We start from the raw sequence: 26,028 nt of genomic DNA on the forward strand, positions 1-26,028 counted from the left end.
AATAGAGCTTTAAAAAGGTTCAACCTGTCATAACAATGTGATCTTATCAGGGTGTGCCAAAATATAAGTTGCAGTACAAATAAACAAATACACTTCCAATGAACAGAAAAAAGGTTATGCTTGAATAGTCCATGTTTGCTTATAGTAGTTGACAGAGGTTGCAGGGTGGGATAATTTAAAAAAGAAGAAAAAGTAAAACCAAAAGAAGGTCAAAATCCTTTGTGCAACAAAGCCAAGCAGCAAAATCCTTGCATTTACTTACGATTTTATGATTTCTCATCATATTATCAAACTCCTCATTAATTTTTTTATACTTTTCTTCTGTGTGAGGGGTGAGGACATATGAGGCATCGGGGTCCGGGCTATCACAGCCTCTGTGTTCTTTCTTGTTTAGCGCCTGTAGTGAACATCAACATAAAAACAGGAATCAACACAAAATGGCAGGAGAGGGAGAAAGTACTTACACCACAGCGCTTGTACATTAAATCACTCTCTTCGCTTAGTTTGCCGAAACGGTCGTCCATGAGGGGGCTGTGCCCAAAACAGTCATCTGGATCAGGACTGGCACACAGGTCATTATGGCCTTTGTTTCTTAATTTCTGAAATAAAATTGCACAATTCACACATACAATATATACTGCAGGATACTCAGTCTACTACCACATGACTCTCTGTCTAGGTAGGTTATAATATACCTCTACAAACCTGTTCCCATAACAAAACATGAACAATTATATTAACATAAATAAAAGGCATCATTCAAGTCAAGACACTAATTAATTGAATACATATGACAGATATTAAATGACTTGTAATACATAAATTATAATAAACCTGCCTTCACATGTACATTTAAATTCATTCGTTATTTTTTGGCCTGCCAGTGTGCCGGTATGAGCTGGGAACGGAATGAATACTGTCTTCCTATGCAATGGTTAACAATGATAGGGAAATTGAAACGTCAATCCTTATCCTTTCATCCTTTAGAGACCATCACAGGAGAAACAAAATATTTCTCTGCAGTCCCTCTCTTTCTCCTCTCAACGTCTACCCCCCCTCTCTATCTTCCCCCTCTCTTGCTGCATGTGTGTGTTTTGTTGCATATTTCATTATCTTTCAGTTATCATAAGCCACCCAGCTGGAAGACACCCCGGCATAAGAGGATCCCAAAGAGCAGCAGTTTAAAACATTGCAGACTTTAATTCAGCATGGTTGCCACTCACGGGATCTTATCAATGTTAAGTAATGTAAGAAATAAAATGGATTATTATATGTGGTCAAAGACACTTATTAGAGCATGAAATGGAGTGATTATTGTAAGCGCAAAGAGCACACAGTGTGGTGTGTTGTGATATAGACATCCAATGAGCTTTATTTTACCTCTTAAAAGGACTGCACACTATCAAATTAACGAAATAAGAACAGTGAAACACTTTTTGTGTTGTGTTTGTTATAACTTTCTATCAGAGGAGCGGTTCTCTCCGCTTCGTTAAAACTATGAATGATATGATGTTAACGAGAACCCATGATAGCATGTGACAGCATGTGATATCAAGCCAGTCAGAGAACATCAAGTTTGATTTATATGTGTGCTGTTCAGGTTCCCCTAACAGGCTGGTGCAGGCCCAGAGCGGTGACCTACCCTGTCTCTGGGCTGCCTCTGAGCCGGATGTCTACAGCAGCCACTGACTCCTCTGGATGGAGGGATCACAGTGTGAGGGAGAGGAGTAAGACTCAAAGGCACTAATGAGCCCTTCGTCTCTGCCTCCATCTCCATTATCCTGGAGGTGCAGGAGGTAACGCTGGTGTGTGTGTGGGTGTTCATGTGCGTTGCAGCAGCAGCTGGCGTCTGCTGACAGCTCTCTGACAGTACAGTGGTGTTTGGGCTGATCTCTATCTAACAACGTGTCTTACCCAGCCCTGCTTACAGTAACTGGATCGTTCCACGAAAAGAGTGCCTTTTGCGTCCCTTTGATATTTTAAGTATTGTGCACCAATATTGAATATAGAATTTTCAAATCCTGTTATATTAAATGAAGTGCCCTTTAATACAGACCACATGGAGAATTCAATAAATTAGATTTTTTATATGAATAAAGGCATTTAAGATGAAGTCGTCAACCCTGTATGGCAAATAAGTCTGGCTGCATACCGATTGGCAAAAGTCATATGACTAAACTGAATAAAAATAAGAAGAAACTATACTATGAAACAAAGATAAATGGTATAAAGAATGATAGTAAAAAAGCTTTGGAGCACCTTAAATGACATTTTGGGCAAAAAGGCAAACTCAGCTCCATCATTCATTGAATCACATGGCTCATTCACCAAAAATCCCACTGATATTGCCAACTACTTTAATGATTTTTTTTCATTTCAAGAATAGCAAACTTAGGTATGACATGCCAGCAACAAACGCCAACACTTCAAATCCAAGTATAACTGACCAAATTATGAAAGACAAGCATTGTAATTTTGAATTCCGTAAAATGAGTGTAGAAGAGGTGACTAAATTATTGTTGTCTATCAACAATGACACACCACCGGGGTCTGACAACTTGGATGGAAAATTACTGAAGATAATAGCGGACGATATTGCCACATCTTCAATCTAAGCCTACTAGAAAGTGTGTGCCCTCAGGCCTGGAGGGAAGCAAAAGTCTTTCCGCTACCCAAGAATAGTAAAGCCCCCTTTACTGGCTCAAATAGTCGACCGATCAGCCTGTTAACAAAGAGCTATAGTTAGTTTCAGAATGGGTGGCAAACAATAAGTTAGTCCTAAATATTTCAAAAACTAAAAGCATTGAATTTGGGACAAATCATTCACTAAACCCTAAACCTCAACTAAATCTTGTAATGAATAATGTGGAAATTTAGCAAGTTGAGGTGACTAAACTGCTTGGAGTAACCCTGGATTGTAAACTGTCATGGTCAAAACATGTTGATACAACAATAGCTAAGATGGGGAGAAGTCTGTCCATAATAAAGGGCTGCTCTGCCTTCTCAACAACACTATCAACAAGGCAGGTCCTAAAGGCCTTAGTTTTGTCACACCTGGACTACTGTTCAGTCGTGTGGTCAGGTGGCACAAAGAAGGACTTACAATTGGCTCAGAACAGGGCAGCACAGCTGGCCCTTAAATGTACACGGAGCACTAACATTAATAATATGCATGTCAATCTCTCATGGCTCAAAGTGGAGGAGAGACTGACTTCATCACTACTTGTTTTTGTAAGAGGTGTTGACAAGCTGAATGCACTGAGCTGTCTGTTTAAACTACTAGCACACAGCTTGGACACCCATGCATACCCCACAAGACATGCCACCAGAGGTCTCTTCACAATCCCCAAGTCCAGAACAGACTATGGGAGGTGCACAGTACTACATAGAGCCTTGACTACATGGAACTCTATTCCACATCAGGTAAATGATGCAAGCAGTAGAATCAGATTTAAAAAACAGATAAAAATACACCTTATGGAACAGCGGGGACTGTGAAGAGGCACACACACAGGTACAGACACACGCATAAGCACACACACGCTAGCACACGCACTCTATACACACGTAATATTGTTGTATGGTGGTATTATACATTTTGTATTGTAGATATTTAGTGGTGTTATATAATGTATATTTTTTATGTGCAATGTAAGTGCCTTAATGTGTTTGGACCCCAGGAAGAGTAGCTGCTGCCTTAATAAATACAAATACAAACTATTCACTCTACTCTAGCTTAGACACATGATGAAACAGTGTATGAGCTAAAAACTCTGAAAAGCACCTACATCTCATCAGTCATATCTGTCTGACATGTGTACATGTGCATTTAGATCCACTAGTGTTTGGTGTGGTACAGAGCCGGGGCATTCTTCTCATTCGAAGAAAACGCCTTCCTGGTTCATTTCCTGTTTACTGAGGCTGCTCTTCAGTTAGGCTCCTGTTAAGGCTATGTTTACCAGGGAAACGATGCACTTTCTCCGCCAGACAGCCACAGATCTGATCAGGACCTGCAAATTAAAGTCCAAACCTGCTCATTATGGGAATAGCTGGGTTGGGCTGGCCGGCCATGGCTGTGTGAGATGGGCAGGGCTGCAGGCAGCACTTCCACAACAAGCCATCCAGCCGCACCCTCTGCCCCTGGCCCCGTGCCCTGCTAGCCACTCGGGGAGAGGCCAGAGTGGAAACATCCAGTGCCAGGGACACTCAGCATTCAGAACAAACCATGGAACATATTGCACTGAGACTAAACAACACAAAGCCCAACAACGAGTGCTCATATCTAGGTCATTGATTTTATAAATCAATATCGATCTCTGTGATCTGAGATTAACTGAAATGAAACATTATGACATTATGTACTGTATGCATGCCTAAGAAAGAGTGAAGAGTGACAGATTTCCTCTCCAAGGTGCTCCTAGCTGAGCATGTTAAGGAGTGAAGGTCTGGGACAGCACGGCCATAATTCCTCCTTAAATGACTTGGCATGTTTCGGGTGTCCCACAGACGCTGCCCGCTGCTCCCAGTAAATTGATCACTAAATCAGCACATGGCCAAACAGGTGTCCCTCTCCCAAACACCTGTCAAGCCCTGGCTCCCCGGCCCAGCCAATCACACACAGCCTCACACTGACATGGCCTTAGAAGGGGCCACATGGAACCCTGAAGGCCATCAGACATCACTCAAGCCAAGGTTTTTACTCTATACTATTGGTTCAGTAATACATACACACATTTACACAAAAATCACTCTTGTGAGATAAACAAAACAAAACCAACCAATGTTGAATTATGGTAAACAAAATTCAAAATTAAAGTTGTGTTCCTTTCTATTCCTATTACTTCTATAGTTCAGAAATGCACTTTCAAAGGTCATGTCATACTGTGACATTTTCTGTATTTTGAAAGTTCTATATCTTGAAAACTTGATTGCTGACATGCAAAACATTTTGGGACTGTTTCAACAGTGGACTAATGAAACAAATACCAAAAGTCCTTTAAGAAAGCAAAGCTGGAGGGGTGTGAATACAGTAGAATTTATAGGGCTTTTCAACAACAACATTTATAATGGAGGGTGGGTGGTGGGTCTATCTGTATACGGGAGCTGCAGACGAGAGTAGTGACGAATGAACTTGTGTAATCTGTTCACAAGGCCCATGGAGGCTCATAAAGGACAGTGGGAACCAGGCCAGCAGCTATTTTCTCACAGCCGTCCAGACCTGGATTGCTAGAAATGTGGCTCTATACACCAAAAGTTTGAATCTGGGTGTCTGCTGTCAAACCAGCGGGGCCTCATAGTGAGTGTGTGAATGTAATGTTAAGAGAACAGGCTTTTTTTCTGCTGTTCAGAAAGTGAGAGAGTCTGTTCACTCATAGTACTGTATGCCCAACCCACATACTGATGATAACATCTACAGTATCACTCATCTCCTCCAGAGCACCTGTTGTTCATTTAGCTGAAATGTACAAACAGGCACAGGAGTATGAGCTATTGAAGCAGTGTGTCAATTGTACTTTATATAGAAAATAATTATGTTTTCATATTATGTTAGAATGGAGCTATCAATTCTATCTGTGTCATTTTATTTTTTGTAAATTTCACCAACCATAGATTAAATATATTCAGATTCAGAGATTCAGAGTGTTTAATAGTCACATGTACAGGGTTGCAGGTGTGATTGCTGGGTATAGTGAAAATCATGCAGGACTAAGTGAAGTAAAATAATGAAAATGGTGATAAAAACACAATATAAATATAAATAGCACTATATATATCGTAACAACTATAGCAGTGATTAATAAATAAATGTCCAATGTGGTGAAGGCAGAGTAAAGACTGCTGAGGGGTGGGGTGGAATGATCATAGGGGGAGAGAGCAGCATGACTATTGAGTGGGTGTGGTAGCCAAGTGAAATAAAAACAAAAAATATAATAAAAAAAGTAATAATATACATATTAATAACTGCAACAGTAATTGTAGCAGGTAAGGTAAGTGACCGTTGTGTGTGTGGGGGGGGGAGTTTTTGATGCTCCTGTACTGCCCGCGTGTGAGTGATTGAAGCAGGGAGAACAAGGCATGGCTTGGGTGTCTTGGGCCTTCCTGCTACACCTGGTATTGTAGGTGTCCTGTAGGGCAGGCAATGTGCACCCAATGGTGCGTTCGGCTGCATGTATCCCCCTCTGAAGCGCCTGGCGGTCCGCGGCAGTGGAGTTGTTGTACCAGGCTGTGATGCAGCCCGAATTTGAAGTTATTGACCGTCTCCACGGCGGCCCCGTTGATGAGGATGGGGACGTGTCCAGCCTGGTTCCTCCTGAAGTCCACAATCAGCTCCTTTGCTTTGCTAACGTTGATGGAGAGGTTGTTTACCTGGCACCACACCATCAGAGTGCCTACTTCCTCCCTGTAGGCTGTCTCATCGTTGTTGGTAATCAGGCCTACTACTGTCGTGTCGTCAGCAAACTTGATGATGGAGTTGGAAGTGTGTGAGGCCACACAGTCGTGGGTATACAGGGAATACAGGAGGGGACTGAGGACGCACCCTTGTGGGGCCCCCATGTTGAGAATCAGTGTCGAGTAGGTATTGCTGCCTACCTTGACCACCGGAACTTCCCTCTTGAGTCTTTGTTTGTAGGCGGGGAGAAGCAAGATGGCGTCATGGTCGGATTTGGAGGACGGGAGAGGGCCTTATACCCGTGTCGAAAAGGCGTGTAGCAGTGGTCAACAATATAATTTTCGCCTGTCGGTTCTGTCTGTTCTCAAATTACTTTTGTTAAAGTCCCCCCGCAACAACGAACGCTGCCTCCGGGAATGCGGTCTCCAGTTTGTTCAGGGTCCAATGAAGAACTTTGAGGGCCTTTTTGTTGTCGGCTTGGGGCGGGATGTACACAGCCATGGTGATAATCCCAGAGAACTCTCTAGGAAAGTAAAAAGGGTGACATTTGATGAACAAGTATTCCAAGTCGGGGGAGCAGAAGCTCGCAAGTTCCTGTACCTTTCCACCATCACACCTTGTGTTGTTGGTCATAAAGCAGAGCCCACCACCTTTGCTCTTGCCAGAGAGAGCCCGCTTCCTATCCGCTCGTAAAACTGTAAACCCGCTGGTTATATATAATCCGTCTGGATGTCGGAGGAATGCCAAGTCTCAGAAAAACAGAGTATGTTGCAGGATCTGATGTCCCTCTTGAAGGAGTTCGTCAAGTTTGTTCATTAATTATTGAATATTGGCGAGTAGTATGCTGGGTAATGGAGGCCAGTAGTATGCTCGGTAATGAAGGACGGGTCGCCCGGCGTCTTAATCTCACTAAGACCCCGCCATGTCTGCCTCTCCATCGGCGTCTTCACTTTCTACTTTCCGGTAGGACTCCCAAGCAACTTGGCGTCTCACCGAAGGAGCTAGTCCATTGTTCCACCATCTCAGGGAATTCGGGGAGGTCAGGTGGACGGTGAGTACCCAACGATTCGTATTCCAATAGTTCTACCCGGGTGTATGTAGTAATGCATGAAACAAACTGATTATGAAGATTTGAGAAAAACACTGCAATGTTTTATCGGAGCTCAAGGCGAGGCGCCCTCTGTCGACGCCATCTTAGCCAAATATAGTGTTCCATTTAGATCTATGTTTATGTCACATAAAATAAACATGAATGTTACACTCAAAAGACTGAAAGTTTTTTTTTTTTTAAATTGGCTGAGTTTAACCCCAACCGCAAAGTTTATATCATAGCCCCATTTACATTGAACATTTAAGAAAACATAATTTCATGAGTTAAAGATAAAGTGGAGCCAAAGCTGTTGCGTAAGCCACCTACCATACCTGCTCCTTGTGAAGCACTTTCACTGAAATGGGCCTAAGCAATTTCTGCACAGTCTGCCTTAGATGGCACACCGTTACACTCCAATGCCCCGCGCTTGTGTCAAGAGCTTTTTACATTTCTCTTATTCATGTACTGAACGTGAATAAAAGGGAGGTTGGAAGTAGACAGTAAATGTCGTTACAAAAGCCAAACTTCTCAAATGTGGGGAGAAGGCAGGTTGTGGCTGAACTGTCAGTGTCTTCCGGTGGTAGCTATATAGAACACACACCAAAATCATGCTTTAAGAGCCATTCTAATGTTATTATAGTCTATATAAATGATCTATAGTTTAACTATTTCTGCTTTTGTAGTGTTCCTCACCTCATTTCAACTGTGTCCCCACCTTGCTCCCCCTGCAGTGTTGTGAATTCGCTGTTATGCTGTTGCCGCACTAAGCAAGGTAGCGTGCTAATCCTCATGGCATCACCATTGTGTCCGGCCCGTTCCATCTAATGTGGTTATCAAAGGGCCTCTTTGAGTCTGAACACAGTTGAAAATCAGCATGGGGAGGCCGCTGATAGCAAGGCTTTTATCTGCTCACAAATATTTTTGCTTTTATATAACATCTTAAGAGACAAGTCTTTCAGTGTCAGCATGCTCCCATTTTTCCTTTGGTGATGTAGATTTCACTTGAGGGGGAAAAAGGAACTGTTGGTTGTTCTCGTGGACACTCTAGCTAGTGGCTGTATGTACTGTATGCCATTACCAAGGGCCCTAACAGCTTCTCCTCTCTACTCACTGGTACTGGTCATATTACTGGTCTGGGAGTAGGGGACTAGGGAGGGCTAGATAAGGAAATTGGTTTTGATTCCCAGACATATCTGGTTTAATCTCATGACCATTCCATATCATCAGTGATCTAACTGATATCAGGATATGACCTCATGCATGTCCTTCCTCTCCTTCAACCCATTGTCTGACAGGAAATACAGCAGGAGGTGCTCCTTCTCAGTTGTACAGGACAGACTGTGTTTTGTTAGGTTATTATGATCGGACTGCAGCTGTTTGGAAAACAATATATCCTACAGTCTGATCCAATCCTCTCCAAAAACAGGACAATGGTGAGACCACAGTTAGCTCCGAGCGGATACACCAAACAGAGTAAGACATGCAGACATATAAAGTAGAGTAATGCTGACTGAGCCGTGGTCTGCATGTCCCTAAAGGACAGACAGGGAGGAGAAAGCCTCTGTCTCAGGTCAGCTCAATATACAGTAGAGCAGAAAATTACTGTGGTTGACCGGCTAGATTGTCACTTTGATAAATACAGCCACTATATTATTGAGTAAGAATAAATTGCACTGCAGAGAGCAATACTTTTCCCTCCGAGAGACAGGCAGCTGCTCAGAGACTTTGTTGAAAGACAGACGTGACAAAGATATTAGTTGCCACAGTTAAAGAGAACATACTTTCAATCAGTGGCTTTGATATTTTCAGACAATTTAGCCAACTGGGAATTGAAGTCCAAATTGAGGATCAAGGCATCTCAAAGTCATCATTATCTACATCTTTAAAAGAATGGGAACAATTAGACGTACACGCTCCATTACATCCAATAGCTCTAGACATCTATAGAGCGCCATGTAGGTATATGTTAGATGAGAAGAAATTACATTCAAGATTTTACAGTGCCTTGCAAAAGTATTCATCCCCCTTGGCGTTTTTCCTATTTTGTTGCATTACAACCTGTAATTTAAATGGATTTTTATTTGGGTTTCATGTAATGGACATACACAAAATAGTCCAAATTGGTGAAGTGAAATGAAAATAATAACTTGTTGAATTTTTTTATTTTTTATTAATAACGGAAAAATGGTGAGTGCATATGTATTCACCCCCTTTGCTATGAAGCCCCTAAATAAGATCTTGTGCAACCAATTACCTTCAGAAGTCACATGATCTGTCACATGATCTCAGTATATATACACCTGTTCTGAAAGGCCCCAGAGTCTGCAACACCACTAAGCAAGGGGCACCACTAAGCAAGGGGCACCACCAAACAAGTGGCACCATGAAGACCAAGGAGCTCTACAAACAGGTCAGGGACAAAGTTGTGGAGAAGTACAGATCAGGGTTGGGTTATAAAAAAATATCTGAAACTTTGAACATCATTAAATCCATTATTAAAAAATGGAAAGAATATGGCACCACAACAAACCTGCCAAGAGAGGGCCGCCCACCAAAACTCACAGACAAGGCAAGGAGGGCATTAATCAGAGAGGCAACAAAGAGACCAAAGATAACCTTGAAGGAGCTGCAAAGCTCCACAGCGGAGATTGGAGTATCTGTCCATAGGACCACTTTAAGCCGTACACTCCACAGAGCTGGGCTTTAAGGAAGAGTGGCCAGAAAAAAGCCATTGCTTAAAGAAAAAAATAAGCAAACACGTTTGGTGTTCGCCAAAAGGCATGTGGGAGACTCCCCAAACATATGGAAGAAGGTACTCTGGTCAGATGAAACAAAAATTTAGCTTTTTGGCCATCACGGAAAACGCTGTCTGGCGCAATCCCAACACCTCTCATCACCCCGAGAACACCATCCCCACAGTGAAACATGGTGGTGGCAGCATCATGCTGTGGGGATGTTTTTCATCGGCAGGGACTGGGAAACTGGTCAGAATTGAAGGAATGATGGATGGCGCTAAATACAGGGAAATTCTTGAGGGAAACCTGTTTCAGTCTTCCAGAGATTTCAGACTGGGACGGAGGTTCACCTTCCAGCAGGACAATGACCCTAAGCATACTGCTAAAACAACACTTGAGTAGTTTAAGGGGAAACATTTAAATGTCTTGGAATGGCCTAGTCAAAGCCCAGACCTCAATCCAATTGAGAATCTGTGGTATGACTTAAAGATTGCTGTACACCAGCAGAACCCATCCAACTTGAAGGAGCTGGAGCAGTTTTGCCTTGAAGAATGGGCAAAAATCCCAGTGACAAACCTATAGAGACATACCTCAAGAGACTTGAAACTGTAATTGCTGCAAAAGGTGGCTCTACAACAGGGGTGTCAAACTCATTTTAGCTCAGGGGCCACATGGAGGAAAATCTATTCCCAAGTGGGCCGGACCGGTAAAATCATGGTATATATAACTTAAAAACAACAACTTCAGATTGTTTTCTTTGTTTTAATACTATCAACATAAAACATAAAGCTGGAGCCTGAGGACAGTGTGTCCAAAATAGTACAAGCACAACATCACTATTAATCATAAAACACCTGAAGTTTATTTGAAAATTCTAAAGAAAAAGAACACACAAACACACAATGCCTCAGTGATTCACAGAAGTATATCACAGATCACAGAACTATATCAGGGTGTCATTTCTCAGGCAGAAATGTAGATACAAATAATGAAATCCTGTTCCCCAAACAAGTGCAAGAACCACAGAGTCAAGAATAGGTTAAATATACAAATAAAATAAAATCAATTAAAAACAATAGCACATCAACATAAAAACATATAAACATAAAGCTGGAGCCTGAGGACAGTGTGTCCAAAAGCACAACATCACTATTAATCATAAAACACCTCAAGTTATTTGAAATTCTGAGGACAAACAACACACAAACACACAATGCCTCAGTGATTCACAGAAGTATATCACAGATCACAGAACTATATCAGGGTGTCTCATGCAGCACTTTAAGTGGGGTTGCATAGTTTATTTGACTCCTGATACCTGGCATCTTTTAGCTTTCACCAGCGCATCAATATCAGGCGTCACATCCTGAGTGGCAGCCAACTTCAGGATGTGATTCAAGTGCTTGTGCGTGAGCCTTGAGCGCAGCTTTGTTTTATTCATGACGTTATCCATCTTTAATGACTTGCAACACAAAGCCTCCTGGTGCAAAATACAGTGAAAAGTCCAAAAATCACGTCCTCCATTTGCAGATTGCACTTTCTCTCTGAACTTTGTCACAACGCTGCTTTTTTCCCGATAATTGAGGGCGCACCATTTGTAGCCAGGCTGACAGCGCAGGACCAGTCCACTCCGACCCTGTCCAGCGCACCGACGAGTGCAGTGAAAATATCAGCTGCTGTCGTTGTATCTGTCATCGGCACCAACTCCACGAACTCCTCGGTGACGGTCAATGTGTCATCAACTCCGCGGATGAAAATGGCCAGTTGTGCAACATCTGTAATGTCCGTGCTTTCATCAATTGCAACCGAAAACGCAATAAATGACTTTACTTTTGCTTCAACTGGCTGTCCAAATCCACTGAAAGATCGGAAATCCTGTCTGCAACTGTGTTTCTTGTCAGGCTGATATTTGCAAAAGCCTGGTGCTTTTCAGGGCACACAATCTCTGCTGCCTTCATCATGCATGTTTTTACAAATTCACCCTCACTAAATGGTTTTGAAGCCACTGCGATTTCATTAGCAATGAGGTAGCTAGCTTTCACTGCAGCGTCACTGATGTCTCGGCTGTGAGTAAACACAGACTGCTGTTTCTTCAGACCCACCAACAGTTCATTCACCTTCTCTCTTCTCCGCTGTCCTTGAAAGTTGTCATATTTGTCGGCATGAAGACTCACATAGTGGCGGCGAAGGTTATATTCTTTCAGCACTGCAACATGCTGTGAACACACCAAACATACAGCTTTCCCATTCAATTCCGTGAATAAATAGAAGGATGACAATTTTTCTTGGAACACTCTGCACTCTGCGTCCACTTTTCTCTTTTTTGACAGAGACATATTGGGGCAATGAGGGTGCCAAAGCACATAATGTTAAAAGTAGAAGCCTTAATAAATATCGCGGGCAAAACAAAGTAGCTCATCCGGACTGGCTGCACTTGCTTGACCTATTTGCTCTGCCCCGGTATAAACAGTTTGCTTGCTTAACACAATTGCTATTGCGCCATCCAGTGGACACAATTGGAACAGCAGTTTCTTTTATTGAAAAATTGCAGCTCATTTTTATACTTTACAAAATCATCTCGCGGGCCGGATTAAACCTGTTTGCGGGCCTGATCTGGCCCGCGGGCCGGACGTTTGACACCCCTGCTCTACAAAGTATTGACTTTGGGGGAATAGTTATGCACGCTCAAGTTTTCTGTTATTTTGTCTTATTTCTTGTTTGTTTCACAATAAAAAATAATTTTGCATCTTCAAAGTGGTAGGCATGTTGTGTAAATCAAATGATACAAACCCCCCAAAAAGCAATTTTATTTCCTCATTTATTAAGTCAAATGACACCGCTGGGCCTGCTCACACTGCCCTACCTTATGCTTTGACTTCTTTCTCCCCTCTCTCTCCAGATGAAATCTTGCGACTTGTGACAGCTGGCAGCCCAACAACCTGCCCGCTTGACCCTATCCCCTCCTCTCTTCTTCAGACCATTTCCGGAGACCTTCTCCCTTACCTCACCTCGCTCATCAACTCATCCTTGACCGCTGGCTATGTCCCTTCCGTCTTCAAGAGGGCGAGAGTTGCACCCCTCCTCAAAAAACCTACACTCGATCTCTCCGATGTCAACAACTACAGACCAGTATCCCTTCTTTCTTTTCTCTCCAAAACTCTTGAGCGTGCCGTCTCTAGCCAACTCTCCTGCTATATCTCTCAGAATGACCTTCTTGATCCTAACCAGTAAGGTTTCAAGACTGGTCATTCAACTGAGACTGCTCTTCTCTGTGTCAAGGAGGCTCTCCGCACTGCCAAAGCTAACTCTCTCTCCTCTGCTCTTATCCTTCTAGACCTATCTGCTGCCTTTGATACTGTGAACCATCAGATCCTCCTCTCCACCCTCTCCGAGTTGGGCATCTCCGGCGCTGCTCACTCTTGGATTGCGTCCTACCTGACAGGTCGCTCCTACCAGGTGGCGTGGCGAGAATCTGTCTCCGCACCACGTGCTCTCACCACTGGTGTCCCCCAGGGCTCAGTTCTAGGCCCTCTCCTATTCTCTCTTTACACCAAGTCACTTGGCTCTGTCATATCCTCACATGGTCTCTCCTATCATTGCTACGCAGACGACACACAATTAATTTTCTCCTTTCCCCCTTCTGATAACAAGGTGACAAATCGCATCTCTGCATGTCTGGCAGACATATCAGTGTGGATGTCGGATCACCACCTCAAGCTGAACCTCAGCAAGACGGAGCTGCTCTTCCTCCTGGGGAAGGACTGCCCGCTACATGATCTCGCCATCATGGTTGACAACTCCATTGTGTCCTCCTCCCAGAGTGCAAAGAACCTTGGCGTGACCCTGGACAACACCCTGTCATTCTCCACTAACATCAAAGTGGTGACCCGATCCTGCAGGTTCATGCTCTACAACATTGGCAGAGTATGACCCTACATTACACAGAAAGCGGCACAGGTCCTAATCCAGGCACTTGTCATCTCCCGTCTGGATTACTGCAACTCGCTGTTGGCTGGGCTCCCTGCCTGTGCCATTAAACCCCTGCAACTTATCCAGAATGCTGCAGCCCGTCTGGTGTTCAACCTTCCCAAGTTCTCTCACGTCACCCCGCTCCTCCGCACACTCCACTGGCTTCCAGTTGAAGCTCGCATCTACTACAAAACCATGGTGCTTGCCTACGGAGCTGTGAGGGGAACGGCAACTCCTTACCTTCAGGCTCTGATCAGACCCTATACCCAAACGAGGGCACTACGTTCATCCACCTCTGGCCTGCTAGCCCCCCTACCTCTACGGAAGCACAGTTCCCACTCAGCCCAGTCAAAGCTATTGGCTGGTCTGGCACCCCAATGGTGGAACAAGCTCCCCTACGACGCCAGGACAGCAGAGTCACTGACCACCTTCCGGAGACACTTGAAACCCTACCTCTTTAAGGAATACCTGGAATAGTATAATAGTAATCCTTCTACCCCCCCTTTACTACCACTGTCTTTTGTCTAAACTAACACCTGACTTATTTCACCTGCTAGCACTGACTTGTTTAAAGAAATGTACTTATTGTGATCGAGATGTAGTTGTCCCTGATTGCACTGACTTTGCTCACAGCTGCTTGTTTGAAGAAGTGTACTTACTGTGAACAAGATGTGGTTGTCCCACTGGCTATCCTAAATTGAATGCACCAATTTGTAAGTCGCTCTGGATAAGAGCGTCTGCTAAATGACTTAAATGTAAATGTAATGTAATTAAACAACCATTGACAAAACAAACTATTACTACTACAAGTAGTTCACTTAAGATATTTGTAGCTGTCAGAGCCCTTGACACAATACCCCACCCTCAACTCCCATTCTTGCTCGCCTTTAAAATATTCATAAGGACAATTAGTTCCAATAAGGCGGGCGTAGAGGGCTGGGGCGGGCGTGGAGGGCTGGGGGCACACAGTGGAGGGAGAAGGCAGGATATGCCAGCAGGACGTCTGTTCTTCAACACTATTTACCCAGAGCTGGCCTCATTAATCTGAGCCACATCACCCCTCCTTCCCTTCCCACCCACCTCCTCACTCAGCCAGGTTAAGGCAGGGGAGGGTGGCAAGATGCCAGCTAACCCCCCTCCTCCTCCTCCCAACTGGATGTGTTCTGCTTTGTCCTCACCCCTGGGCAGAAGTGGGAGGTCTCACACTACCCATGCTGGGAGTGGGGGGGGGGGGGCAAGCAAGCTGATTGTTGCCCAACGGATCTAACATACAGCAGCCGCTCTATGTGAAATAAGGGTCACATTTCTGTTACAGGGACCACAAGGTCAGCAGAGAACATGGGGGTGGGCTCATGGTTTGCCCTCAGCATAACCATCACCATAGTTCCTCTGTCCATATTGGTCACTGTGGTCTCTCATGTCAGCTCTACACTAGACAGCGGGCACCAACTTGGTAAGGCGCTCAAATGGTGGCATGACTGTCATTAAAGTACACTATATATACAAAAGTATGTTGACAACCCTTCAAATTAGTGGATTCGGCAATTTCAGCCACACCTGTTGCTGACAGGTGTCTAAAATTGAGCACACAGTCATGCAATCTCCATTGACAAACATTGGCAGTAGAATGGCCTTACTGAAGAGCTCAGTGACTTTCAATGTGGCACCATCATAGGATGCCACCTTTCCAACAAGTCAACTTTCTTCCCTGCTAGAGCTGCCCCGGTCAACTGTAAGTGCTGTTATTGTGAAGTGGAAACATTTAGGAGCAACAACGGCTCAGCTGTGAAATGGTAGACAACACAAGCGCACAGAACAGGACCGCCAAGTGCTGAAGCGCGTAGCTCACAGAAATTGTTCCAAACTGCCTCTGGAAGCAACGTCAGCAGAAGAACTGTTCGTCGGGAGCTTCATGAAATGGGTTTCCATGGCTGAGCAGCCGCACACAAGCCTAAAATCACCATGCGCAATGTCATGCATCGGTTGGAGTCGTGTAAAGCTCGCCGCCATTGGACTCTGGAGCAGTGGAAACGCGTTCTCTGGAGTGATGAATCACGCTTCACCATCTGGCAGTCTGACGTACGAATCTGGGTTTAGCGGATGCCAGGAGAACGCTACCCTTTCCTGTTTCAGCATGACAATGCCCCTGTGCACAAATCGAGGTCCATACAGAAATTGTTTGTCGAGATCGGTGTGGAAGAACTTTACTGGCCTGCACAGAGCCCTGACCTCAACCCCATCGAACACCTTTGGGATGAATTGGAACACCGACTGCTTGCCAGGCCTAATCGCCCAACATCAGTGCCCGACCTCACTAATGCTCTTGAGGCTGAATGGAAGGAAGTCCCCGCAGCAATGTTCCAACATCTAGTGGAAAGACCAACCCATGATTTTGGAATGAGACGTTCGACAAGAAGTTGTCCACATACTTTTGGTTATGTAGTGTAGTTCAAACCAAATTAGGGCAGCTCATGTCTGACCTATTTAATGTATTCTGACGTTTATGACATGTGCCTGGTAAGGCTGTGCGTGTAGCTCTTCTTATAGGAACATAAAAGCATAATAAAGTGGCTATGCACTGAACATGGTGTTGCATGTTGCCACTGAGCAGCATGTAATGCATTACTTTTCATTACAAGTTAGGCCTTCCTTTACAAAGAGTTTTACCATAAGCCATAGTAGGCCTGTGCCAGTTAATCAGTGTCATGCCTCTAGAAACAAAATAATACATCACTTAAGACATTTGAATCAAGTAAAATAGCAAGGAATCATATATCATGGCATTGTTGAAATAATTTAAGTGTTTATTGGATGATGTCAGCAACATGTAATTCATAGTCGAGATATGAAAACATTTGTCAGAACAATGAGGTAGAAAGCAAAGAATTGTATTACTGTAAAGGTCTTCATTCCTGGTGTTATTGAATTACATTCAACCATGTATTTGAGTGTTGGAGATGCTTCATTATTTCATAGAATACTTGAAGTTTGCAGGCCTTCCATTTACGTTTTACCCCCTTTTTCAGTAGTAGAGGATATAAAAGCATCTGTAAATTTACTAGCAGTTGTGGAGTTAATGATGCCAGAGAGAGTGGGGACAGACGTTTTTAAGAAGAGGAGAAAGCATTTTTAAAACAATACTGAGATGGTTATCATTATTCAAACCATAGGACAGCACGAGATCAAGAGGATGGCCTTTGTTGTGTGTAGGCCCTGTGGCATGTAGCACAAAGTTAAAGGATACTAACAGGTTAAGAAACTCCCCAGCTAGCGCATTATTTGGGCAACACACATGAATGTTTAGAATAATAACCCTGTCATATTTTGGTGTATTTAAGTACAGTGTTGGTAGTGTGGGATGCTGCTACTCATGCTGCTGCTCAGACTCAGGCCATGATGAGCCAGGTAATCCAGCCCAGTGGGGTCTGTCCCCCTGCCAGGAGCCAGGTAACCTAGGGACATGTTAGGATCTGTCTTTCTCACCTCAAGACATGGTTCAGCAAGAAACCAGAGGAGAACTACACCCACACCAACCAGTTCTAATCTAACACAAGAGTGTTTGTGTTATCAACTAATTAACACCAAAAACCATCAGTGGTAATATCCCACATCTGCACATACCTAAGAACATAAACCACTGAAACACTAGTAATACATTTCATTCATATGGAGCCTTTATCGAACCCAAGGACACAGTACATGACAAGGAAGCAACATATTACAAATTCTACTCAGATGAGCAGCAGGGGGAAATGTGTATTTCACAACAACAACAAAAAAGAGCCAGAATGCTAGTGTAATTTGTCATTCAATTTAAAAAGCATGTACTCGTTTCATCTCTCTTGTTTCCTTTGTGAAGCACCAGTGTTATTTGTACAAAGCCGCGAGTGCAGTGCTCCAGCACTTGAGATTAGAGCATGGCTCATTAGTGTCATTGGAGAGTAATGTTTACAGGGGACTGCAATGACTGGGGGTCTTTTGTTGTTCTCTCTCCTTTTATTTTCACCCTCTCCAAGAAGACCTAGTTTTGAAATGAAAAATACATATCACACTTGAGAGTGAAGGCTGAAAAGAAGCTCTGACGTCAATGAAGCATGAAAACAAAACTCTTGGCTGTAACCTGGTAACAACCATCGCAGTGAAGAGTACATGGGCTTTGTTAAAGAACGGGCAAAGGGCTAACACACATGCAAACACTCACACACTTTAATGGGACTCTACTGGTTGTGATAAACTGAGGAAGATGTAATTGTTCACTGTTCAAGTCCTCTGTTATTCTGAAACATTAATATGGGTTTCCACAGCAACCATGTCATAGTGAACATGAGGAAAAAGAGACAATTATAGTCCATTCACTGCTTGTTTCATAAATGTGGTGCAAAATAGGATGTTCTATGAAAGACCTGCAGAAAAAGTATCACAAGTGTTGCTTTCATAGAAGGCAAAAAACTCCAAAGAGAGTGATGACCCTTTTTCTAGTGAAAGCCCAGAGGAAAATGAGTCCTTGTCCTATAAACTTTGAAACCCAGCTGGAGACTGGCTACAACACCATTAGTACTCCTACACTCAGCATGGCAAATGAAGGCTTTTCAACCAAAATGCGTACTGCACCTCAGTACATGGGAAAAGGTACGTTCTGTCATCTAGAACTACAAAGACAATTCAGAAAAGTGTATCCAGCAATATCAAAACATATGAAAAGGGGATCTTAGCTTCTCTTCAGAGAATGACGGAAAACATTTGTTCAACAAAGCCTGACTAACAACTTGACTTGTGTTTATGTGTGTGTGTGTGTGTCATTATTTCATAATGTAGTGATAAAGTACAGTGTGTCTTCCTAGAAATCACACTCAACGTATCAGTATTCCTCCCTATTCACATGTGGAGGCAGATGAAATGCCTCAGGTGAAAGAGAATTGCAGTGCCAAGCATATTTCCTAAAACCCCAATCAACAAAAGTAGATTTTTGTCTTTTATGCACTTGACAGAATGTACAGACGCACGCCACTAGTAACACCCACGAAGCAATCATCAGCTAAGAGGTCAGAGCTATTACAGCTAGGCCAGTTTAGAAGTTAATATTGAATTTGTTAAATGAGAATTGCATTTGTTATGATTCAATCTAAACATTTATTGTAGTTTTTGAAATTGTAACCTGTAGGTTTTGTAAAAATATTTTATTCTAATATTTGTGTTGAATTTGTTGTCCCCAGAATTTGTTGACCCTGGTCTCAATGGGCTCCCCTGATTAAATAAAAGCCCTGCTATTTCTGCTTTCAATGTACACATTAGTGATTCCTTGCTTATTTTTAGGTGGCTCGTCACTAAACTTTCCTGCAGATACAGTGCCTTCGGAAAGTATTCAGACCCCTTTACTTTTTCCACATGGTTACGTTACAGCCTTATTCTAAAATGTATTAAATAAAGACAAATCCTCGGCAATCTACATACAATACCCCATAGTGATGAAGCGAAAACAGGTTTTTTGAAATGTTTGCACATTTAGTAAATATAAAACACAGAAATACCTTATTTACATAAGTATTCAGCCCCTTTGCTATGAGACTCGAAATTGAGCTCAGGTGCATCCTGTTTCCATTGATCATCCTTGAGATGTTTCTACAACTTGAATGGAGTCCACCTGTGGTAAATTCAATTGATTGGACATGATTTGGAAAGGCACACACCTGTCTATATAAGGTCCCACAGTTGACAGTGCATGTCAGAGCAAATACAAAGCCATGAGGTTGAAGGAATTGTCCTTAGAGCTCCGAGACAGGATTGTGTCGAGGCACAGATCTGGGGAAGGGTACCAAAAAATGTCTACAGCATTGAAGATCCCCAAGAACACACTGGTCTCCATCATTCGTAAATGGAAGAAGTTTGGAACCACCAAGACTCTTCCTAGAACTGGCCTGCCGGCCAAACTGAGCAATCAGGGGAGATGGGTCTTGGTCAGGGAGGTGACCAAGAACCCGATAGTCACTCTGACAGAGCTCTAGAGTTCCTCTGTGGAGATGGGAGAACCTTCCAGAAGGACAACCATCTCTGCAGCACTCCACCAATCAGGCCTTTATGGTAGAGTGGCCAGACGGAAGCCACTCCTCAGTAAAAGGCACATGACAGCCCACTTGGAGTTTGCCAAAAGGCACCTAAAGACTCTCAGACCATGAGAAACAAGATTCTCTGATCTGATGAAACCAAGATTCAACTCTTTGGCCTGAATGCCAAGCGTCATGTCTGGAGGAAGCCTGGCTCCATCCCTACGGTAAAGCGTGGTGGTGGCAGCATCATGCTGTGGGGGTGTTTTTCAGTGGTAGGATCGAGGCAAAGATGAACGGAGCAAAGTACAGAGAGATCCTTGATGAAAACCTCCTCCAGAGCGCTCAGGACCTCAGACTGGGGCGAAGGTTCACCTTCCAACAGGACAACAGGACAACGACCCTAAGCACACAGCCAAGACAACGCAGGATTGGCTTTGGGACAAGTCTCTGAATATCCTTGAGTGGCCCAGCCAGAGTCCGGACTTTAACCCGATCGAACATCTCTGGAGAGACCTGAAAATAGCTGTGCAGCAACGCTCCCCATCCAACCTGACAGACCTTGAGAGGATCTGCATAGAAGAATGGGAGAAACTCCCCAAATACGGGTGTGCCAAGCTTGTAGCACCATACCCAAGAAGACTCAAGGCTGTAATTGCTGCCAAAGGTGCTTCAACAAAGTACTGAGTAAAGGGTCTGAATAGTTATGTAAATGTGATATTTCAGTTTTTAATTTGTAATAAATTAGCAAAAAAATCTAAACTTGTTTTTACTTTGTCATTATGGGGTATTGTGTGTAGATTGATGAGGGTGAAAAAACAACAACAATTTAATCAATTTTAGAATAAGGCTGTAACCTAACAAAATGTGGAGAAAGTCAAGGGGTCTGAATACTTTCTGAAGGCACTGAATATCCATGGCCTGATTGGCCTGCTCAGAATAATGTGTTTGTTTTGACGGTGCAGACTGACAGTACAGGTTAATCTCTTAATTGACCTTTCCTGGAATCCACAGCAACACTTAAGCACCTGCACTGAACTGGAATCACACAGCACAGTAATAGGAAACTAGCCATTTGCTTTGTTTTTCAAAACAAATCCATTACTTTAATATGAGCATTAGAACAAAATCAAATGTTTTTTTCTGTCTTACATTATTACAGATAAGCCCAAACAAACATGCTCAGGACTGACCCTTGCACTCAGTGCAGTTCCATTTGCAGTGACAAATGCAGAGCACATTCTCAGACACTGACAGCCTCAGTCTTTTATAGTATGAATGCATGGAGAAATTGACACTTCTATTCATATCCTACTCATTACAGACCAATTCTATAGAGAATCCGGTTGCAACAAATATATCAATACAGAGATGGCTTCAAAGATAAAGTGCCAATACACCTTATCAGATACTCAGCTGAGCATTAGTTACACTATATCACCATGATGTAAGGGATCGGGGGTTGGCTGGGTCTAGACAGAGTCTGACACTTCCCCGATCTACAGAGAGGGGGAGTCATCAGACTCGATCTGGTTCACCTGAGTTCTGAGCACACCTGTCCATAATTAGGGTAGGATATAAGGTGTGCTCAGAAGTTCAGTCGGTGCGAGGTATTGTTCCTTTGTGACTTGCTAAGCGTTTTGTTCCGAGAGAGAGAGAGAGTTCGTTGTTTGGTTTCCCCGTGTATCCGACCTGTGCCTTGTTTGACTCCCCGAATTGCTTAATCCTCTGCTTGTCTACCCCAGTGATTACCGTGCTCTGATCCTGTGCCTGTGCCCTCGACTACGACTAAGCCCGCTCCTTTGGTACCTCTGCCTGTCTATGCCTTGCCCGGTTTTGACCACAGCCCGCCCGACCACGATTAAGCTATACCCTTGTCTGTACTCTAATAAAGCATCGCTATTCTGCGATTGGATCTTACCACTCTGTCCGAGTATTCATTACAGAATACCTCGCCATTACCATGGATCCAGCGGAATTACAGAGGCGATGGGAGATACAGGAGAAACGGATGGATGAACTCCTACAGCTACTCCACGCTGGTGCGGCTGAAGGCACCACACCGAGCACGGTCAGTCCTCGTCATGCACCTCCGATTTCTCTACCTACAAGGTACGACGGGGGACCTGGCAAATGTCAGGGTTTCTACTCCAGATGTCCCTGTATCTGTCATATAATCGTACTATGTTTTCCGATGACCGTAGCAGGGTGGATTTCATGATTTCTCTGCTAACGGGAAGAGCACTGGATTGGGCTACTGCGCTTTGGGCAGCTGAGGTCCCCGAGCTGAATGCGGAAGTTCAGTTCAAGAGACTGTTTCAAGAGGTGTTCGATCACCCAGTATCTGGGCGTAGTGTGGGAGACCAACTGTGCGAACTTCAGCAGGGCCGTCGCACAGTAGCCGACTACGCTTTAGAGTTCCGTACTATAGCAGCCGGTAGCGGATGGAGCGAGACTGCTTTGCTCACAGTTTTCCGAAGAGGGCTGCGCAAAGACGTACAGACTGAGTTGGCTTGTCGAGGAGATATCACTGTGCTACATGAGTTTATCAAAATAGCCATCGCTATTGATAATCTTATAGTGCAACACAAGGCATCCACAGTCCGGGAGCCCTCGATCACTGGTCCTATGCAATCGACAGAGCGGAGGAGAGAATCTGAGGAGGAACCTATGCAACTGGGACGGTCACCTCTACCAGGTTCGGTGAGACAACAACGTCGGCAAGACGGACTATGCCTGTATTGTGGTCAGGCGGGTCATTTCGTTCGTCAATGTCCGTGCGACCTAACCGTATTCCCAGGATATCGCCTCGGAACTGCCAAACCGGTGAGTGAGACTCCAGTGTTGAACATTACATCTAAACAAATGTATGTGCCTGTCACCTTATCTGTCGGAGAGAAAGTGCGCAGGTTGGAGGGGACTTATTGATTCCGGAGCGGCTGCCAGCTTTCTGGATATGGGTCTTGCTGAGGAGTTGGGAGTTCAACTTATCCCAATTCAACCTCCCCTGAGAGTCAACGCGCTAGACGGTGAGCCCATGGGCACTGGGTTCATTACGCACCGTACCGGGGAAATCAAGTTACAAGTGGGCTCCCTGCACCATGAGAACTTCATTCTGTTCGTCATCTCCGCCCCACGGGAGCTGCTAGTCCTTGGCCACCCCTGGCTCGTTACCCATGATCCGGTCATCTCCTGGAAATCTGGCGATATCACGGCTTGGAGTGAGGTATGTAGGGCTGAGTGCCTCATTTTACCTTGCAAAACGTCTACTGTGGAGGATGCGAAGGGTGCGGTGTCTACTGTTGTTCCTACAGAGTACCAGGATTACGCGCAGGTGTTCTCCAATGAGAGGGCTTCCGTGCTACCACCGCATCGGGCCTGGGATTGTGCTATTGATCTGCTATCCGGGGCTACCCCTCCTCGCGGACGAATCTACCCTTTGTCTCAGCCGGAACGGGAATCTATGAGCCAGTATATTGATGAGGCACTTCAGCAAGGGGCCATTCGCCCATCTACGTCTCCCGCCGCATCCAGTTTTTTCTTTGTTAAGAAAAAGGATGGCGGACTTCGTCCTTGCATAGACTATCGAGGTTTGAACGATATCACCATAAAAAATCGTTAACCCCTTCCTTTGATTCCAGCGGCCCTCGAGCAGGTGGGGCAAGCCTCCATCTACAGTAAACTGGACCTCAGGAGTGCGTACAATCTGGTGCGCATTAGAGAGGGGGATGAATGGAAGACCGCCTTCATCACCCATCGAGGACATTATGAATATTGTGTTATGCCCTATGGACTTACTAATGCGCCCTCTGTGTTCCAGGCGTTCATGAATGACATTTTTAGGGACTTGATTGATCGTTTCGTCATAGTGTACATTGATGACATCCTAATCTACTCTAACTCTCTGAGTGAACATGTGTCCCATGTACGACAGGTTCTGGACCGACTCCGCCAACACTCTCTGTTCGTGAAGGCCGAGAAGAGTGAATTCCATGTCACGACGATTTCCTTCCTTGGGGCCATACTCACTACCGACGGGGTAAGATTGGATGAATCCAAGGTACAAGCTGTACGAGACTGGCCTCAACCCCAGACGGTGAAAGAGCTTCAGAGATTCTTGGGGTTTGCCAATTACTATAGACGGTTCGTGCGTAATTTCAGCACCACCGCAGCTCCCCTGTCGGCGATGACCAGCCACAAGGGGCGTGGTCTGAAATGGACGGAGGGGGCAGTGCAGGCTTTTGAGACATTGAAACAACGATTTACCACCATTCCCATTTTGTGTCAGCCGGATCCTACGTTGCCGTTCATCGTGGAGGTGGACGCCTCGGAGGTTGGAGTTGGAGCCGTGCTATCCCAGCGCCGAGGTGAGCCGCCCAAATCACGACCCTGTGCTTTTTTTTCTAAGAAGCTGAATCCGGCCGAGCAGAACTACGACGTGGGAAATCGTGAATTGCTGGCGGTGAAGTTAGCACTGGAGGAGTGGAGACATTGGCTGGAGGGAGCAGCTCATCCGTTCCAAGTGCTCACGGACCACCGCAATCTGGAGTATCTTCACAGTGCTAAACGACTGAACTCCCGACAGGCAAGGTGGTCTTTGTTCTTCAACCGTTTCCAATTCACTGTCTCTTATATTCCCGGGTCCAAGAATTGTAAGGCGGACGTGCTTTCCCAACGGTTCGAGCGCGATGACAGGCCGGTTGAACCAGAACCTATCCTCCCCATGAGTTGCCGTGCTGGCCCTGTGAGGTGGGCTATCGATGACACGATTCAGGAGAGCCTACAAGCGGAACCAGCCCCTCCAGAAACCCGGTGTCGAAGGTGTTTGTACCAGCTTCGCTTCGACCTCAACTGATGGAATGGTGCCACACGTCGCCTAGGATCTGGTCATCCCGGAATCACTTGAACTACTCGACTCATCAGTCGAAAATACTGGTGGGATTCCCTCACAGATGACGTCCGAGACTACGTATTATCCTGCCCAGTTTGTGCTCAGTCCAAGGCGCCTCGAGCACTACCGGAGGGCAAGCTGATGCCATTGCCAACTCCTCAACGACCCTGGTCGCACATCGCGATGGACTTTGTTACCGACCTACCAGAATCAGAGGGCCATAATGTAATTCTCGTGGTCATCGATCGATTCTCAAAGATGTGTCGGTTAGTACCCATGACCCGTTTACCTAACGCCACTCAGATGGCGGAGACTATGTTTAACCAGGTGTTCCGGCAGTTTGGTGTTCCAGAGGATATTGTTTCCGACCGGGGACCCCAGTTCGTATCCCGGGTTTGGAAGGCCTTCTGCGAACGCTTGGGTATCTCGGTGAGCCTCACCTCCGGATATCATCCCCAGGCCAATGGGCAGACCGAACGGCTCAACCAGGAAATTGGGAAGTATCTTCGGCAACAATGTTCGCGGCAGCCGCAAGAGTGGAGCCGATTCCTTCCTTGGGCAGAGTATGCTCAGAACTCACTCATTCACACCTCCCTACGTCTAACGCCCTTTCAGTGTGTTCTAGGATATCAACCACCCCTGTTCCCGTGGGATACCGCACCCGGGATGGTACCGGCGGTGGACGAGTGGTTCCGTCGGAGTGCGCAGGTCTGGGAGACGGCCCATCAACATCTCAGTCAAGCCTCACAGCAGCAAAATACCTATGCCGACCGACGCCGGAGACCTACTCCCACTTATCAAACCGGACAACGAGTGTGGCTGTCTACCCGAGACCTGCGGTTCCGACGGAGCTGCAAGAAGCTCCAACCCAGGTACATTGGTCCTTTCAAAGTTCAGAGATGTATTAACCC

General features: G+C 44.9%; 1 protein-coding gene across 8 annotated transcripts in view; it reads right to left on the reverse strand.

Annotated features, from left to right (window-relative positions):
* The window catches only part of LOC121576626 (myocyte-specific enhancer factor 2A), a 120,629-nt gene that overhangs the window by 24,449 nt on the left and 70,152 nt on the right, over positions 1-26,028 (reverse strand). For 6 of the 8 annotated variants that reach the window (XM_041889925.2, XM_041889926.2, XM_041889931.2 and 3 more), the window contains one exon: positions 465-599. In XM_041889925.2, coding sequence (XP_041745859.2) covers positions 465-599 — 135 coding nt within the window. Of the gene's footprint in view, positions 1-262; positions 398-464; positions 600-26,028 lie in introns of all 8 variants that reach the window. The other 2 variants (XM_041889930.2, XM_041889924.2) reach the window with 1 other exon arrangement.

The sequence above is a fragment of the Coregonus clupeaformis genome, chromosome 11 (genome assembly GCF_020615455.1).
Source record: "Coregonus clupeaformis isolate EN_2021a chromosome 11, ASM2061545v1, whole genome shotgun sequence".
Classification (NCBI taxonomy): domain Eukaryota; kingdom Metazoa; phylum Chordata; class Actinopteri; order Salmoniformes; family Salmonidae; genus Coregonus; species Coregonus clupeaformis.